At 33.5% G+C, this 17,305-nt stretch overlaps 1 protein-coding gene across 1 annotated transcript in view; it reads left to right on the plus strand.

Annotated features, from left to right (window-relative positions):
* LOC124369610 overlaps positions 1–17,305 on the plus strand; it is a 107,911-nt gene that overhangs the window by 34,365 nt on the left and 56,241 nt on the right. Inside the window, exon 2 of the mRNA XM_046827660.1 lies at positions 9,413–9,569. Within this exon, the coding sequence (XP_046683616.1) occupies positions 9,413–9,569 (157 nt within the window). The remainder of the gene's footprint in view (positions 1–9,412; positions 9,570–17,305) is intronic.

Consider the following 17,305-nt stretch of genomic DNA (forward strand, 5'->3'; position numbering starts at 1 on the left):
AATAATGCTGTACAAAGTCTAAACTCAGATTTGAACACACTCCTTATTTGGTGTAAAGCTCATGGTTTGAGTTTAAATATTGCAAAGTGCAAACCAATTATTTTAGGAACTAGTAGACTTTTAAATACCTTGGATTACAATATAATCAACAATGTGGTCATAGATGGTGTTGTTTTGCCATATGAGAAAAATGTTTTGAATCTTGGATTAAGGATTTCAAATAGTTTGTCATGGTCAGATCAGATTAATTATATATATAAGAGAGTGTTTCAATGTTTGTACCAGTTTAAGCGGTTGAGTTTCAATCCATCTATTGTAGTTAGAAAATTGTTGGTATCAACATTGATTTTTCCATTTTTCGACTATGCTAGTATGGCTTATTGTGATATAAGCAGTACTTTAGTGGAGAAATTACAAAGAGCACAAAATGCTTGTGTTAGGTTTATTTTCAAGCTCAGATTGGATGAACATGTAACAGGTTACTACAAGCAGTTAGGATGGCTAAAAATTAAGGAGAGGTTAGAATACAGTATGCTTTCCTTGTCTTTTAAAATTTTGAAAAGAAGAGAGCCATCATATTTACATGAAAAATATACGACTATGAGAAATGTACATTTAAGAGAAACACGTTTTGGTAATGTAATTCTTCAGTTTCCTAGACATAGAACTGTAATTTATTCAAAGTAATTCCATGTTGAGTCTATTAGAAAATTAAACGCATTACAGACTGAACTTAGAGATTGTAACAGCGAAAAAGTGTTTTTGAAAAAAGTAAAAAAAACTTACTGGCAAGATATAATTGATTTATTTTAGATGTAAGAATGTATTTGTTGGTACTTCGTTGACTTATTGTCTTATTTAAATGTTTAAATAAAAAATCCATAAATCTAAACATAAATTAATCTATAATCGAACATGTAATTGTTAGTAAAATATAATAACTCATTTATAAATGTATAACCACAACTCAAATGTAAAAAGGATTGTATTTATTTGATGCCTGTTCCGGTGGAAGAGTGGACCTCTGGTCTAAACCGGGGCAGGTAAAATAAAGAAATGTCAAATGTCAAATGTCAAATGTCTCTCTCTCTCTCTCTCTTTCTCTCTCTCTCTCTCTCTCTCCTCTCTCTCTCTCTCTCTCTCTCTCTCTCTCTCTCTCTCTCTCCTCTCTCTCTCTCTCTCTCTCTCTCTTGTTATGGTAGTTCCCACTAGGTAAAAGTATTAGGCAAGAACCCTTTTTTTCCACCTGCATAAATAATTATCAGTCTCTCGCCCTTGTCAATCGGAACGTGTAGTCCTCACTTTGAGAAAACAGACCAAGTTAGGTTAGATACGTGAGACGATGGTATTAAGAGTCATCTAAATAAATTATTGGGCGTCCTTGCTCCCCGTAATGTTGTAATGCTCTAAAATATGTTATCATTTTCCCTAGGATTTCTGGGTTTTTATTAAAAATGTCCTCTTGTTTGTCACCCTTCGCCAAATAAATCCCTGGTCCTTTAATATCCACCTCAAACTTTTCTCACAGCCCTGAAAGTTTATTTTTTCCCTTAGCGCCTCCCTCTATAGTTTTACAGTCCATATCCGTTATTCTACTATGTGAAATTGTACACTAGACTTTTCATTGCACACTTATCGAGTCATCTAAATAAGTAACTGTCCTAAGAAGTTGTAGGAAAACTTGCTATGCACTGATTACTAACCTTCAATTTTTAAGCTCTCCGTTTATTTGAGTCACACCTCGCTCTGATACACCAGTTGCTGGAGCAGTTCTTTGAGGAGCCTTCGACAACGGAATACTATTGGTTTGATGGTCTGTCTCTTCCTTCATAAATTTATAAACATTAATCACGATTTCGATAATTATTTTACCTTTGAATTTCGACTTTAGCGTCGTCGGAAAACAGACTGATTTTTAGCGAGTGAGATGAATTTATTGCGTCAGTACGATTTCGAGAAAGGAGGCTGTCGTCGATGATTCATAGGAAATGTTTTCGGGACGCAACGCATAACGCTACCCCACCACCCTCCCGGCAATCACCACAACCTCAAGGTCAAACACGCCGGTAAAGTCCTCGAACTGTACCATGTGCAGCCTGCCTCTCAAGTTCTATCGCTCTATTCACAACTAATGAGGTTGACCTCCACTCTTCTCTCCATCGTTTATGGAGTCAAGAAGAGCCCCCTCTCTACAATAAAAAATCAGCCCAAAACAACCCTCCCTATCTTGCAATCAAAACTTTGAGGCTATTAGCCCAAGATGAAGGTACACACGCTTTTCCTCGTGCACCCGAGGTCCTCACACATCAATGTTATATGGATGACATCATCCCTAGTGTTAACAGTGTTGAAAGAGCACTGGAGCTTGAAGACCAAATTACCCAACTTTTGAAGCTAGGAGGCTTCAAAGTTAGGAAATTTGTTTCCAACTCCCGAAACTTCTACAGGGGCTTCCTGAAGATCAGTGTATGACTACCATCTTTTTATAGCAATCAGATGATCTCAACTTCTCTATACTAGGCCTACATTGGTCCTTTTAAAATTACTCATTCACTTACAACAAAGATTTCTAATTTGAGACCCCTACCAAAAGTAAAGTGCTTTTAGCCTTATAGCTAACATCTATGATCCTTGTAGTTGCCTCTCTCCTTGCATAGTGATCGTTAAATGTTTTATGCGGTTGCTATGGTCCTCAGGGAGTGTTTGGGATGAACCCCTACCCACTGAGCTCGCCCAAAACTGAACCCTTTTGTTTAAGAACTTAAAAGTGTGACTGACAGATCTGTACCTCGTCCTATACAGTCAAATGACCCAATAAAGTATGAAATACATGGGTTTTCTGACGCTTCAGAGAGTGGTTACGAAGCCGTAGTATACTTGCATTGCACAAACAGTAAGCGTGTTACACTTCCAAGACTGGAATTGTGTGCCGCAGACCTCTTAGCCAAGTTGGTTAGCTATTGGGCTGAACCATTAGGTACACATTATACCGTTGACTCTATATCTCTGTGGTGTGACTACTGTAACCCTTCCTTGGTTACAAACTTTGACACATCGACTGATGTTGTTCACCACATGAAAGTGTAGCGCAAGCACATGAAAGCAAACCAGAGCACCGGTAGCAGAGCACCGCGCCCCTCCCCTCTATACTGGAGCCCGCACCTCCAGTGCCGTACCTACTCCAGGCAAAACCCTGGTCAGTCCTGCGGCTCAGGTGTTTCCACTTCTCAACTCAGCTGATCCATGTTTCCCTCTCGTTTTAGTGTTGTTTTAATTAGCTATTATGTGTGATTGGTTTGTTTTGTGGAACTCCAGCGAGAGTTCAAGAGAACTGTTGTTTAATATTAACAATATAACCAGTAGAGTAGGTTTTAGTTTTTAATATCCAGTAGAAGACTTCTTGCTATCTTTAAAATAGTTTAGAGCGTTCATATGCAAAAATCAGTACTGGTGAGCTTGTCCAAGTAACCGTTGTACTAATCGTCCGATTTAACCACCGTCTCTCATTGGTGGACATATCGCGTGTTCCTATGTGTCTGTCTGTCTAGAGCGTCCCATTGACGTCCGGAAATTGAGTTGAACCTTCAGAGCCATTCTGGAGATGTGATCCGGCCGGGGTCACTCCATAGTCTTGTACTTTGTTTTCTCTCGGGCAAATTAGTAACATCTTGGGTCTCTATGCTCTATTTTCTCGTATTGTTATACAATTGTATTGTAGAAGCCGTTCTGGAGATGTGATCCGACCGGGGTCACTCCAAAATCTCGCACTTTGTTTTCTTTCGAGTAGAGTTCTGTGGAAAACAATTAGAGATCAGGGTGCGGGTAAAGAGTCTAAAAAATTGAGTGATCCTGTTGTTGATATTAATGAATTAAATTCGTTTTTTTGTGGAATTAATAATGATATTGATGTTAAAATGATTGATTATTATAATGGTTTAAGAGAATTTGATATGAGAATTGATGATTATTTTAGTTTTAGTCAGGTTAACACAAATGTTATGTGTAAGGTTATTTCACAAATATCTTCAAATGCCATTGGGAGTGATGGGATACACTTGAAGTTTTTAAAGTTAATTTTTAACGAAGTTAAAGATGTCATATGCCATGTGTTTAATTTTTCTTTAATGAATAGTGTATACCCTCAGCAATGGAAACTTTCTCTTGTATTGCCTTTGCCTAAGATACCAGATCCAAGAGAATGTAAGAACTATAGAGCTATAAATATCCTGTGTGTATTTGGAAAAATAATTGATAAGATAGTGTACCAACAAATGTGTAAATTTGTGTGTGATAACAATTTATTGTACAAATATCAGTCTGGTTATAGACCTAATTTTAGTACTCAAACGGTCCTTGTAAATGTAACAGATGATATAAGACGAGCAATGGACAATAGGCAATTAACGGTGTTAATATTACTAGATTTTCCTCGTGCTTTTGATTGTGTTCATCATCAGTTAATGTTAGCAATATTGCGTTCCTATTGTTTTAGTGATAATGTAGTAACATGGTTTAGTTCATATTTAAATGGTAGGTTGCAACAGATTAAAACCGGAAGTGGCCGATACTCAGACTGGAAGAGTAACACAGTCGGTGTACCGCAAGGCTCAACCTTATCAGCTTTGTTGTTTTCTCTGTATATAAATAGAATGTGTGATTCTTTGATGTTTTGTAAATCCATGGCATATGCAGATGATCTGCAGTTGTACATTCATGCTGATGTTAATAACATAAATAATGCTGTACAAAGTCTAAACTCAGATTTGAACACACTCCTTATTTGGTGTAAAGCTCATGGTTTGAGTTTAAATATTGCAAAGTGCAAACCAATTATTTTAGGAACTAGTAGACTTTTAAATACCTTGGATTACAATATAATCAACAATGTGGTCATAGATGGTGTTGTTTTGCCATATGAGAAAAATGTTTTGAATCTTGGATTAAGGATTTCAAATAGTTTGTCATGGTCAGATCAGATTAATTATATATATAAGAGAGTGTTTCAATGTTTGTACCAGTTTAAGCGGTTGAGTTTCAATCCATCTATTGTAGTTAGAAAATTGTTGGTATCAACATTGATTTTTCCATTTTTCGACTATGCTAGTATGGCTTATTGTGATATAAGCAGTACTTTAGTGGAGAAATTACAAAGAGCACAAAATGCTTGTGTTAGGTTTATTTTCAAGCTCAGATTGGATGAACATGTAACAGGTTACTACAAGCAGTTAGGATGGCTAAAAATTAAGGAGAGGTTAGAATACAGTATGCTTTCCTTGTCTTTTAAAATTTTGAAAAGAAGAGAGCCATCATATTTACATGAAAAATATACGACTATGAGAAATGTACATTTAAGAGAAACACGTTTTGGTAATGTAATTCTTCAGTTTCCTAGACATAGAACTGTAATTTATTCAAAGTAATTCCATGTTGAGTCTATTAGAAAATTAAACGCATTACAGACTGAACTTAGAGATTGTAACAGCGAAAAAGTGTTTTTGAAAAAAGTAAAAAAAAACTTACTGGCAAGATATAATTGATTTATTTTAGATGTAAGAATGTATTTGTTGGTACTTCGTTGACTTATTGTCTTATTTAAATGTTTAAATAAAAAATCCATAAATCTAAACATAAATTAATCTATAATCGAACATGTAATTGTTAGTAAAATATAATAACTCATTTATAAATGTATAACCACAACTCAAATGTAAAAAGGATTGTATTTATTTGATGCCTGTTCCGGTGGAAGAGTGGACCTCTGGTCTAAACCGGGGCAGGTAAAATAAAGAAATGTCAAATGTCAAATGTCTCTCTCTCTCTCTCTCTCTCTCTCTCTCTCTCTCTCTCTCTCTCTCTCTCTCTCTTGTTATGGTAGTTCCCACTAGGTAAAAGTATTAGGCAAGAACCCTTTTTTTCCACCTGCATAAATAATTATCAGTCTCTCGCCCTTGTCAATCGGAACGTGTAGTCCTCACTTTGAGAAAACAGACCAAGTTAGGTTAGATACGTGAGACGATGGTATTAAGAGTCATCTAAATAAATTATTGGGCGTCCTTGCTCCCCGTAATGTTGTAATGCTCTAAAATATGTTATCATTTTCCCTAGGATTTCTGGGTTTTTATTAAAAATGTCCTCTTGTTTGTCACCCTTCGCCAAATAAATCCCTGGTCCTTTAATATCCACCTCAAACTTTTCTCACAGCCCTGAAAGTTTATTTTTTCCCTTAGCGCCTCCCTCTATAGTTTTACAGTCCATATCCGTTATTCTACTATGTGAAATTGTACACTAGACTTTTCATTGCACACTTATCGAGTCATCTAAATAAGTAACTGTCCTAAGAAGTTGTAGGAAAACTTGCTATGCACTGATTACTAACCTTCAATTTTTAAGCTCTCCGTTTATTTGAGTCACACCTCGCTCTGATACACCAGTTGCTGGAGCAGTTCTTTGACGAGCCTTCGACAACGGAATACTATTGGTTTGATGGTCTGTCTCTTCCTTCATAAATTTATAAACAATTAATCACGATTTCGATAATTATTTTACCTTTGAATTTCGACTTTAGCGTCGTCGGAAAACAGACTGATTTTTAGCGAGTGAGATGAATTTATTGCGTCAGTACGATTTCGAGAAAGGAGGCTGTCGTCGATGATTCATAGGAAATGTTTTCGGGACGCAACGCATAACGCTACCCCACCACCCTCCCGGCAATCACCACAACCTCAAGGTCAAGCACGCCGGTAAAGTCCTCGAACTGTACCATGTGCAGCCTGCCTCTCAAGTTCTATCGCTCTATTCACAACTAATGAGGTTGACCTCCACTCTTCTCTCCATCGTTTATGGAGTCAAGAAGAGCCCCCTCTCTACAATAAAAAATCAGCCCAAAACAACCCTCCCTATCTTGCAATCAAAACTTTGAGGCTATTAGCCCAAGATGAAGGTACACGCTTTCCTCGTGCACCCGAGGTCCTCACACATCAATGTTATATGGATGACATCATCCCTAGTGTTAACAGTGTTGAAAGAGCACTGGAGCTTGAAGACCAAATTACCCAACTTTTGAAGCTAGGAGGCTTCAAAGTTAGGAAATTTGTTTCCAACTCCCGAAACTTCTACAGGGGCTTCCTGAAGATCAGTGTATGACTACCATCTTTTTATAGCAATCAGATGATCTCAACTTCTCTATACTAGGCCTACATTGGTCCTTTTAAAATTACTCATTCACTTACAACAAAGATTTCTACTTTGAGACCCCTACCAAAAGTAAAGTGCTTTTAGCCTTATAGCTAACATCTATGATCCTTGTAGTTGCCTCTCTCCTTGCATAGTGATCGTTAAATGTTTTATGCGGTTGCTATGGTCCTCAGGGAGTGTTTGGGATGAACCCCTACCCACTGAGCTCGCCCAAAACTGAACCCTTTTGTTTAAGAACTTAAAAGTGTGACTGACAGATCTGTACCTCGTCCTATACAGTCAAATGACCCAATAAAGTATGAAATACATGGGTTTTCTGACGCTTCAGAGAGTGGTTACGAAGCCGTAGTATACTTGCATTGCACAAACAGTAAGCGTGTTACACTTCCAAGACTGGAATTGTGTGCCGCAGACCTCTTAGCCAAGTTGGTTAGCTATTGGGCTGAACCATTAGGTACACATTATACCGTTGACTCTATATCTCTGTGGTGTGACTACTGTAACCCTTCCTTGGTTACAAACTTTGACACATCGACTGATGTTGTTCACCACATGAAAGTGTAGCGCAAGCACATGAAAGCAAACCAGAGCACCGGTAGCAGAGCACCGCGCCCCTCCCCTCTATACTGGAGCCCGCACCTCCAGTGCCGTACCTACTCCAGGCAAAACCCTGGTCAGTCCTGCGGCTCAGGTGTTTCCACTTCTCAACTCAGCTGATCCATGTTTCCCTCTCGTTTTAGTGTTGTTTTAATTAGCTATTATGTGTGATTGGTTTGTTTTGTGGAACTCCAGCGAGAGTTCAAGAGAACTGTTGTTTAATATTAACAATATAACCAGTAGAGTAGGTTTTAGTTTTTAATATCCAGTAGAAGACTTCTTGCTATCTTTAAAATAGTTTAGAGCGTTCATATGCAAAAATCAGTACTGGTGAGCTTGTCCAAGTAACCGTTGTACTAATCGTCCGATTTAACCACCGTCTCTCATTGGTGGACATATCGCGTGTTCCTATGTGTCTGTCTGTCTAGAGCGTCCCATTGACGTCCGGAAATTGAGTTGAACCTTCAGAGCCATTCTGGAGATGTGATCCGGCCGGGGTCACTCCATAGTCTTGTACTTTGTTTTCTCTCGGGCAAATTAGTAACATCTTGGGTCTCTATGCTCTATTTTCTCGTATTGTTATACAATTGTATTGTAGAAGCCGTTCTGGAGATGTGATCCGACCGGGGTCACTCCAAAATCTCGCACTTTGTTTTCTTTCGGGCAAATTAGTAACATCTTGGGTCTCTATGCTCTATTTTCTCGTATTGTTATACAATTGTACTGCAGGAGCCGTTCTGGAGATGTAATCCGGCCGCGGTCACTCCAAAATCTTGCACTTTGTTTTCTCTCTGGAAAATAAGTAACATCTTAGGTCTCTATGCTCTATTTTCTCGTATCGTTATACAATTTCTTCTGACTCGTTGCGGGACGTCCCCATGATATTACAGAAAACTGATAGTTCCTTCAAAAAGTAGATTTTAGGTGTAGTGTTGATGTACCAAATCTTGTTGGTTTATCAGTTATCGTTCAGAAAATATTATACCTCGTGCAGGCCTTTATGTACACCCTGTATATATATGTATATATATATATATATATATATATATATATATATATATATATATATATATATATTTCAAAAATTCAGATTTAATGACAAATCTTATGTCAAATTTTAATCCAATCATTAGTTTTAACATCCTTACAACATTTAGTTCGTATGTGTGTGTGTGTGTATATATATATATATATATATATATATATATATATATATATTATATATAAAGATTTAATTTAAAACACATTCATACAGACAGAATCTTAAAAATATAAGTACAATAATAAGTTTACTACTAACCATTTTGTTGTTAAATTGTTTGATTGCGAAATAATGTTTTAAATTGAAAGAAACGATCACATTAATTGTCCTAAAGGAGTTCTGAAACCCCATTTCAATAATGATAGAAATTTAGTATTTTGTATGAATTGCTAGGCCCTGTGTATTTTAATTGGGTTGAAAAGGAAAAAATATAGGCAACAAATTATAGCCTGTATTTCGAAATTCAACGAGTGTTTCTATTGATGAAATGCACTTTACTACATTTTGTTATCTATTTATGCTAAATTTAATGTAACAAACCATACAGTACTCTTGTCTGATTTAATCTTATTGTTCTAGAATGAACGGCCCACATAAATCTCCGTCTTCTGTTTGGATAAAGTTGATGTCCAAATCAAGAAAGCGACCTTATTACTATAACACACAGACAAAAATGTCGGTGTGGACAAAACCGAAGGACTTTGATCAGACATCCACACTTACGCAGTCTAATGTGGTAAGTTCAAATTTACTTGAAGGAACTGCAACTTTTACATTGTGTAGTTTAGGAATTTCTATTTTTGCCAGAATCTTTATTGCCAATTCCATCCTTATGGTTTTTGAAGTAAACTTTCTGATTACAATATTTTTTTAGTAATTAACAGTTTTTTTTCTATATATATATATATATAGAAATATATATAATAGAATAAATTCTATATATATATTCTGTATATATTATATATATATATATATATATATATATATATATATACAGTATATAAATTCTAAAATATATATTCTAATATATATAAGTTACTTACTACATTTAACTAAAATAAAATCTTAAAGAAAAAAATATTTACGTTGATAAGAGCATAACTTAATCAATTTAAACTGTTCATAATCTTAAATATACCTACTATTTAATTTTTAAATGTACATAAAACTCTCAATATAGGACTATTCTCATCTATTTTACACGTTCAATTTATATATTGACAATAAATCTTGATATTTTAGATCAATGAAATAGTGTTAAGATTCTATAAAATTTAATATTGTGCTTGGTTACTATTTAAAAGAGAGGAACATTTAAAATAAATGAATTTTTTATATAGGGGACGAATTTAAGTTTTCAAATAACAAAAAGAAAGAATTCAATTAAGAATATTTTATACTAATCTGTTGTGTATGATATATACTTGTTCAGTTTGACTAAGTAGCCAATTAATTATACTATTGAAAATATAATTTAAGGTCTTTATTTTTTTTCCTTTGCAATTTTATTAAATAAACGTAGAGCCTTTAGGAAAACGAACTCCTGAAAGCTAGTTTATTAACTTTGGGTTTTTAAATAAGAGCTCTATGCAAACTTCTTGGGATTTACTGTTTTTGTTGTTCAATATTATTTTTATTTCCACTTCCTATAAAAAAATCTTAATACTTTATAAATAAAAAAATGTATTGTTCAGGAAAAGTTTTTAATTGCTAGTAAAGAGGCTAAGACGATTCTCGCCTTTTTCCATAAAATTAAACGTTTACATATGTTCTGCGTTATTCTAATATCATATATTTTTGTTTTTGGAGCTGCTCCCCAGCATAAAATAAAATATTGCAATCTAAAGTACATTAGTGCATAATACAGAGTACGTAGAAGCTTTTTGCCACAACATTTCTTAAATAATAAAACTTTCTAACTTATAATTTGGTTTTGAACGAAATATATATGTTTTTCCAGTTTATGTTTTGATAAAAATATACTCGTAAACGCTTAAAAAATTAACCTCTTCTAATTCTATACAGTTACATGTAATAACGATTATCCACGTTTCTTCGTGATACTTCACAGGCGCATTAATACTAAAGCGCTTAAATCAAAATTGACAAACTTAGTCTTATTTGCATTTATTAACATTTTATTCTTAATAGACCAGGAGCTTAACAGTCTCAGATTATTATTTATGGTTCCCTATAAGTTTTTACTAAACCTACCTGATTATAAATAAGTAACATCATCAGCAAATGCACTGTTTGTGCCATTAAAATTTGCTTTTAATAAATCATTAATAAAAATAATAAATAAGGTATCTGGGATGACTGAGCCTTGTGGGACTCCGGCCTTTACTGTAAGGGGCAAAGCTTTTAAACCACTAAAAATATACGCCTCTGATTCTAGCAGCATCCATTTTTTAAATAGAATATTACGTTTGACTTGGTCGAATCACTTTGTAAAAACTACAAAACTGCAAAAGTTTTTCGTTTCTATTCATGTTACTATAAATTGAGTCATTGAATTGCACCAAAGTATCTTCCGTCCCTATTCTTGCAGTAAAACCAAACTGGTTTTTGCGCTGAAAATTTTTAATTTTAATTTCACTTTTTTTTCTTTTTTATCATACATTTTTCTATAATTTTGGGAAAACTAATTGAACGAATTTGTTCTATATTGAAATGTTATGTTTTTTTTTTTTGAAAGAGGTAACATTATAACTTTGTTAAGATTATCTAGAAACATACCTGTCAAAATGCTCTAAGAAATATATTAGAAAGAATGTTTGAAAAATTTACAGCAACCTGTTTACAAGCTAGCCATTAAAGTAGCCATATCCAGTGGATTTTTGGTTTTTTTAGTTTACTAATAATATTCCATAATACTGTTTTGTTAACTGGAGGAAAGAATAGTGATTATATTTGGTTGGCAAAGCTTACATTCAATGCAGGGTCGTTGCTGATAATGTTATCAGTAACACTAGAAACACTAACCAGATTAAGAATTGATTTTATTTGCAATCAACTGCGGATCTTTAATGACTGTACTTATCTTCCAGTACTACCTTATCAAACTTTGTGATTCCTCCAACACCTGTACATTACTGATTGGTTTCAGGTCTTCCATTACAACTGTTTATTAACCTGGAGTAAGAAGTATTTTTAGTATTTTTCTATATCAGATTTTAAATGTAACATATACTGGTCAAAGTATTTCTTGAAGTTACTGTCATATGCTCTTCTTTTATATATTTTATATAACTTGTTTCTTTTAAATTCTACTTAACATCCTAACATTTTCTAAGGACTAACAAGTTTTGCTGAAATATGAACGGTTTTGTAATATAAATTTAAATTACTAAATTTAATAAATTAATGAACTTAATAAATTTTAATTATTTAAACTTATTACGTTGGACAATATTAGTTAACGTATTTATAAATTTATTGTAGCAACGATTTACATCAGTTGAAGTCAAAATATTCTTCCATTCAAAAAGTTCTGCTACAAGTTTAATTGTTTGAGATCATAAACTCATTTATAAAATGGTTCAGGTTTCAAATTATTTTATAATGGTAGGCTTCAACTTAAGCCCAACAGGACAGTGGTCTGTTAAACCTATGTCAAAAATGGCGCTATGAAATAAGTTTATATCTTCGAATCTTATAAAAATATGATCCAAACAAGTGGAGCTGTGTAGAGTAATTCTTGTAGCATTATTTATCATAGATATGAAACTATTATTCGGCATTAGGTTTATCTACTTATGCACATAAGGAAGATATTTTTAAGTTCATTGGAAAAATTAAAAAAATCACAATTTAGGCTATCATAAGTTTGAGTAAATTCTTCAAACATCACTACAGTACAATTTGTTTTACTAATTTACACACTAAAAAATTAAAATTTACTTTAAAGTAAACATAAACAACCATGTTACTATGAATTCGTTTACAGCCTTTGGAATTAATACTTCAATGACTTCTATTTAATTTACCTTGGAACATTTCCCCCTTCCATTATCCTCACGACGACCTTCCCCTCCTTCACCTCAACAAACTTCTCATTTTTTCACTGAATTTCTTCTTTATTTGGCCTAGTAGCTTTTTGTCTTCTGATGACAGGTGTTCATTCACGTACACTGATTGCTGTTTAGGGAAGGCAGGGTTAATCTCCGACGCCATCAGGGTATTCTTATTTTTGAAAGCTGTGATCCAGGCGTCTCGCTGTATCCTTCCCGTAAATTGGACCACGATGGAGGGAGTCCTGTTGGCCTTGTACGTTAGGACTCTCTATGCACCGCTGACACCTGGGATTCCAGCAGCTCTTGGTCCATAGCTCTTCCTACGTCCTTTAGCAGACTAAGGCTGTTTTCGTCAAGTGTCTGGAGAATTCCACTGATCTCGATATTATTTTTTCGAGTATTCTGTTCAAGGCTTCTATCAGTTTCTGAAATCAATCACAGGTTCATTCAGTTTTTTATTTTGTTCCTGTAATTGCTCCTTTTCCTTCTTCAAGGTGGCTTATTCTTCTGTCAATTTAGCAGTTAGATCAATCCAGTTGTCAATATTTTCTGATAGGAATTGTACAGATGTACGAAACTCTTAGAATTGCTCTGAGTACTTTTTAAGTTCACCCGAGACTTTCCGCTTTACGATTCCAATACAGAAATTAGAAACTCTTTCGTCACTGTAGTAGTGAGACTTGACGAAGCATTTCTAGCGATATTTGAAAATGTAGTTTCTTTACTGCTGAATTCTTTTATGACTCATTAAGAACAAACCAAAAATAAAGGTTGTAAATTATACAAATTTTCAAAATATTAATATCGTTGAATATTAAATATTTTTATGTTTATATTTGCTAGACCATAACCTTACAGATGTATGATTATCCTTTTTACAGTCATTACACTTGAAGTCCTTCAGGTTCGTTCTGGTAGTAACACCATTAGTCTTAATGCACTGCACGTGGAACACAGCCGAACACAAACCACTACACTTTATAACATTTTTATCGCCTGGGTGACATTTCTTCACACAAATACCGCAGATCACTGGCATGTTAACAAATTAATTGTAGTTTGATCAGGCTTCTACTCGCACCAAATAAATCAGTCTCGTGACCTTGGACTTGGCAGCGCAGGAAACGTCTTATCTATTTGGCTGCTAAAGCCGGACTATTATAGCGAGGTTTCTGAGACTAGTTTAGTAAGTCACTTATACGTATCAAAAAATTTAACCTTCCATTGGGTACTAAATTTTAAAATATCATCATACGCTTATGAAACTTAGGAAACCTTGAACATTATAGTGGTTGAACTATACTTTATTGTTTAAAATGTAGTACACGAGCTGAATGCTTTTATGACTCATTAAGAACAACCAAAAATAAAGGTTGTAAATTATAAAAATTTTCAAAATATTAAATATACCAAACATTTACTTATAGGTTATACAGTTTTAGAAGATAATACGATTTGAAACGATCCATAATAAATAGTAAACTTTAAACAAAGAATTATATAAATAGTTTCGGACATTTAATCTTTCTTACTTTTTATAATGACAATAATATACATTACTGGTGAGCTTTACTTGTGCACCGGATCTCTTAGACCGGAAGTCGATTACTATGGCCAGATAGAGATGTTCTTAGAACGAAGAAGGTCTATATATATATATATATATATATATATATATATATATATATATTTATATTTATAATGATAGAAACTTTTCACTTTTTAACCGAACTAGACATTTCAGGTCAACGTATATAATTTTTGATAGGGGCAACTAAAAACCAAATTACGGCAACGTGAAAGTAACTTACACTGGAATTACAATTGTTAAAATTAGACGCTTTTTGACTGAAGATGACTTATCAGACTTATTTATGTATATATTAGTTTGAACGAGGCAATAAGTCAAACTCTAGGTCATCGGGAATAACGTAGCCTGATCGCCAAGATTGCTGTGGACGTAGCATTTCTCAGTCTCGCCTAAAATGGTTTGTGTTGTTGAAATTGTTGGAGCTATTCAATCAAATATGTGTGGAATGTTGCTGAGATATTTGTGTAATTTATTGGTACTCATAAAAACTGCTCCCAAATCAGAATAAATAGAATTGCTCTTTAAACCTTAATTCCAAATGGTTCAGAAGATTTGAATATCTTCCAGTGATCATATCAGTGAGTATATTAAGCCATCTATAAAGGATATGCCTGGAATTCAGAAGGAAATTGCATGCACACGTTTGGATAACTACTATTATTTACATGGCAGGCAATATATTCTTAAGAAATAAATAGGCAATACAATACAAAAACACAATGATCATTAATATATACTTAGTATTGAAGTAATTGAAATTTGCTGGGGTTATTTATTTTATGGCACAAATGTATAACATTTAAATTCATGTATTGTAAAACCATTTATGTTTTATTCCTATTTTTCTTTATTTTTAAATACCGAAATACAACATAGTTTTTATTGAATACGAACTTGTGCAATTTCTATGTGTTTACCATTCCGATTATAGCAAAAAAATCCAGATTACATAGGTTCGAAATAAATTAATTTCTAAATTTGACTGCTGGTTGACTATGTTTTGGGAGGAGATGAGAAAGGAAGAAGAATCCTTCTACTTTACTATGTTTACGTATTTTTATTTATTCCTCTAAAATTTTTATGTTTGTAGAGATATGAGGTTAATGGTGTGTAGAATGAGGTTTGAACTATTAGGGCTAAAGGCCAGAATTATTTCTGATGAATAGGAAAATCAGCTGGCTTGCCTTGAATGCTTTCTTCTGGATCCACCTACTGATTTAAAATAGGCCTATGTCCGTTTAAAAATATAACTTTGGTCTCGCACTGGTACTCAGCACCTGGGAATGATTAAAAATTACGGATAAGGAATTATGGATTATCCACGTTCAGCCCTGAACTTGCCGCAACCGATTATCACCCTTGTCGTCACTTGAAGCATCATCTTGTCGGCAAGTACTTCATTGACGATGATATGAATTTGGCCGTAAGCCCATGGCAGTCATACGAGATTACATAAAAAGAAAATTTGAAAAATTAATTTAAAGTCATTGTTTTAGATTTAAATATTGTTTAACTAAACAACTTTGTAGAATTATAAATACCTAATATACAAATACTGTTTAGATTTTCACAATTAAATATTCTGGAACCTGATTTTAAAAATTCTCCTCGTATTTTTCCAATACGTTGTAATATTTTTATATTTAATTGATGTATTTATACTTTAAATTATTATACCATTGGAAACAGAATTTTCTATGCTAAATATTAACAAAGTTTTGACTTGTTCTGACGATAAACTATTTAATTCTGAAACATTAAGCCTAGACCGTGGGTTATTTTTACTAAGAATAAGTACCAGAGGACAAAACTCTTACAGAAATTTAAATTTAATAAATCGTTAGGATATTAATTGTATAAATTTAAGAATGCACTATATGTATATATATATATATATATATATATATGCCAGTCCTGGACCACTTTTTAGAGCCGACCGAAAATCAATGTAAAGTCCGGTTCAATGCACCATAAAGGAAGCTGAGAAACAACCCAGCAAATCTCAATGAAAAATTAACCGAATCTACATCCGTTCGTCTCCAAAAGCAATCCAGGACCGGCATATATATATCTACTCTAGTGAACCATAAATGAATCTGAGGAATCACGAATGAAAAATAACCGAATCTATAGCTGTTTGCTTCTATTTTCTTAAGCTGTTTTATTGTTAAATCTCCTTAGAATCAAAGTAAAATATATTGGAAATGTTGTCAAATCTGCTACGAATGAGCTATAAATCAAAACTTATAAACGGAAATGATGGAATTTGCTAACAATCACTCGAGAAGTCGAGGGAATTGCCAACATCTTCATTGTTTGACGAGGTTCATTATTTATCTTTTCCAAGTATACTATAAAATCATCTAGGATTTCTGGCTTAATATCGTAGACAAATTCAACATCCATATAATGAAAAAATACAGGTAATATCTTTTCATAATAAATGTGTGTATTTAAACCAACAAATCTGATATATTCATCAAATAACATATTGATTTTTTCATATTTGCAATAAATCATTCGAATTTTTCATTCTTTTTTCTAAATTCTGTAAGAAATTTTTGTTTGTTTTTTATCTCCATATTGCAATTTTCTAAGCAGATTATTCAAATGTGTTAATTTGTTTTTTCTTTTCTTAGGTTTAGGTATGTCATACAAAATTAAATTACAATCTCTACAAACTAAATATCTGTTATCAATAATTTCTCCTTTGTTATAGCACTTGTAACAGTTGGCATCATACACTTCATTCATTTATATAGAAATATTTTTTATTATAAATGGAAATTATGGAGCTAACTCTGCCGAGATATACATTTTTCAGCGCAAATGTTTATGTTTATATTTCAACTACCGAGATAAAAA

Source organism: Homalodisca vitripennis, chromosome X (genome assembly GCF_021130785.1).
Source record: "Homalodisca vitripennis isolate AUS2020 chromosome X, UT_GWSS_2.1, whole genome shotgun sequence".
NCBI lineage: Eukaryota > Metazoa > Arthropoda > Insecta > Hemiptera > Cicadellidae > Homalodisca > Homalodisca vitripennis.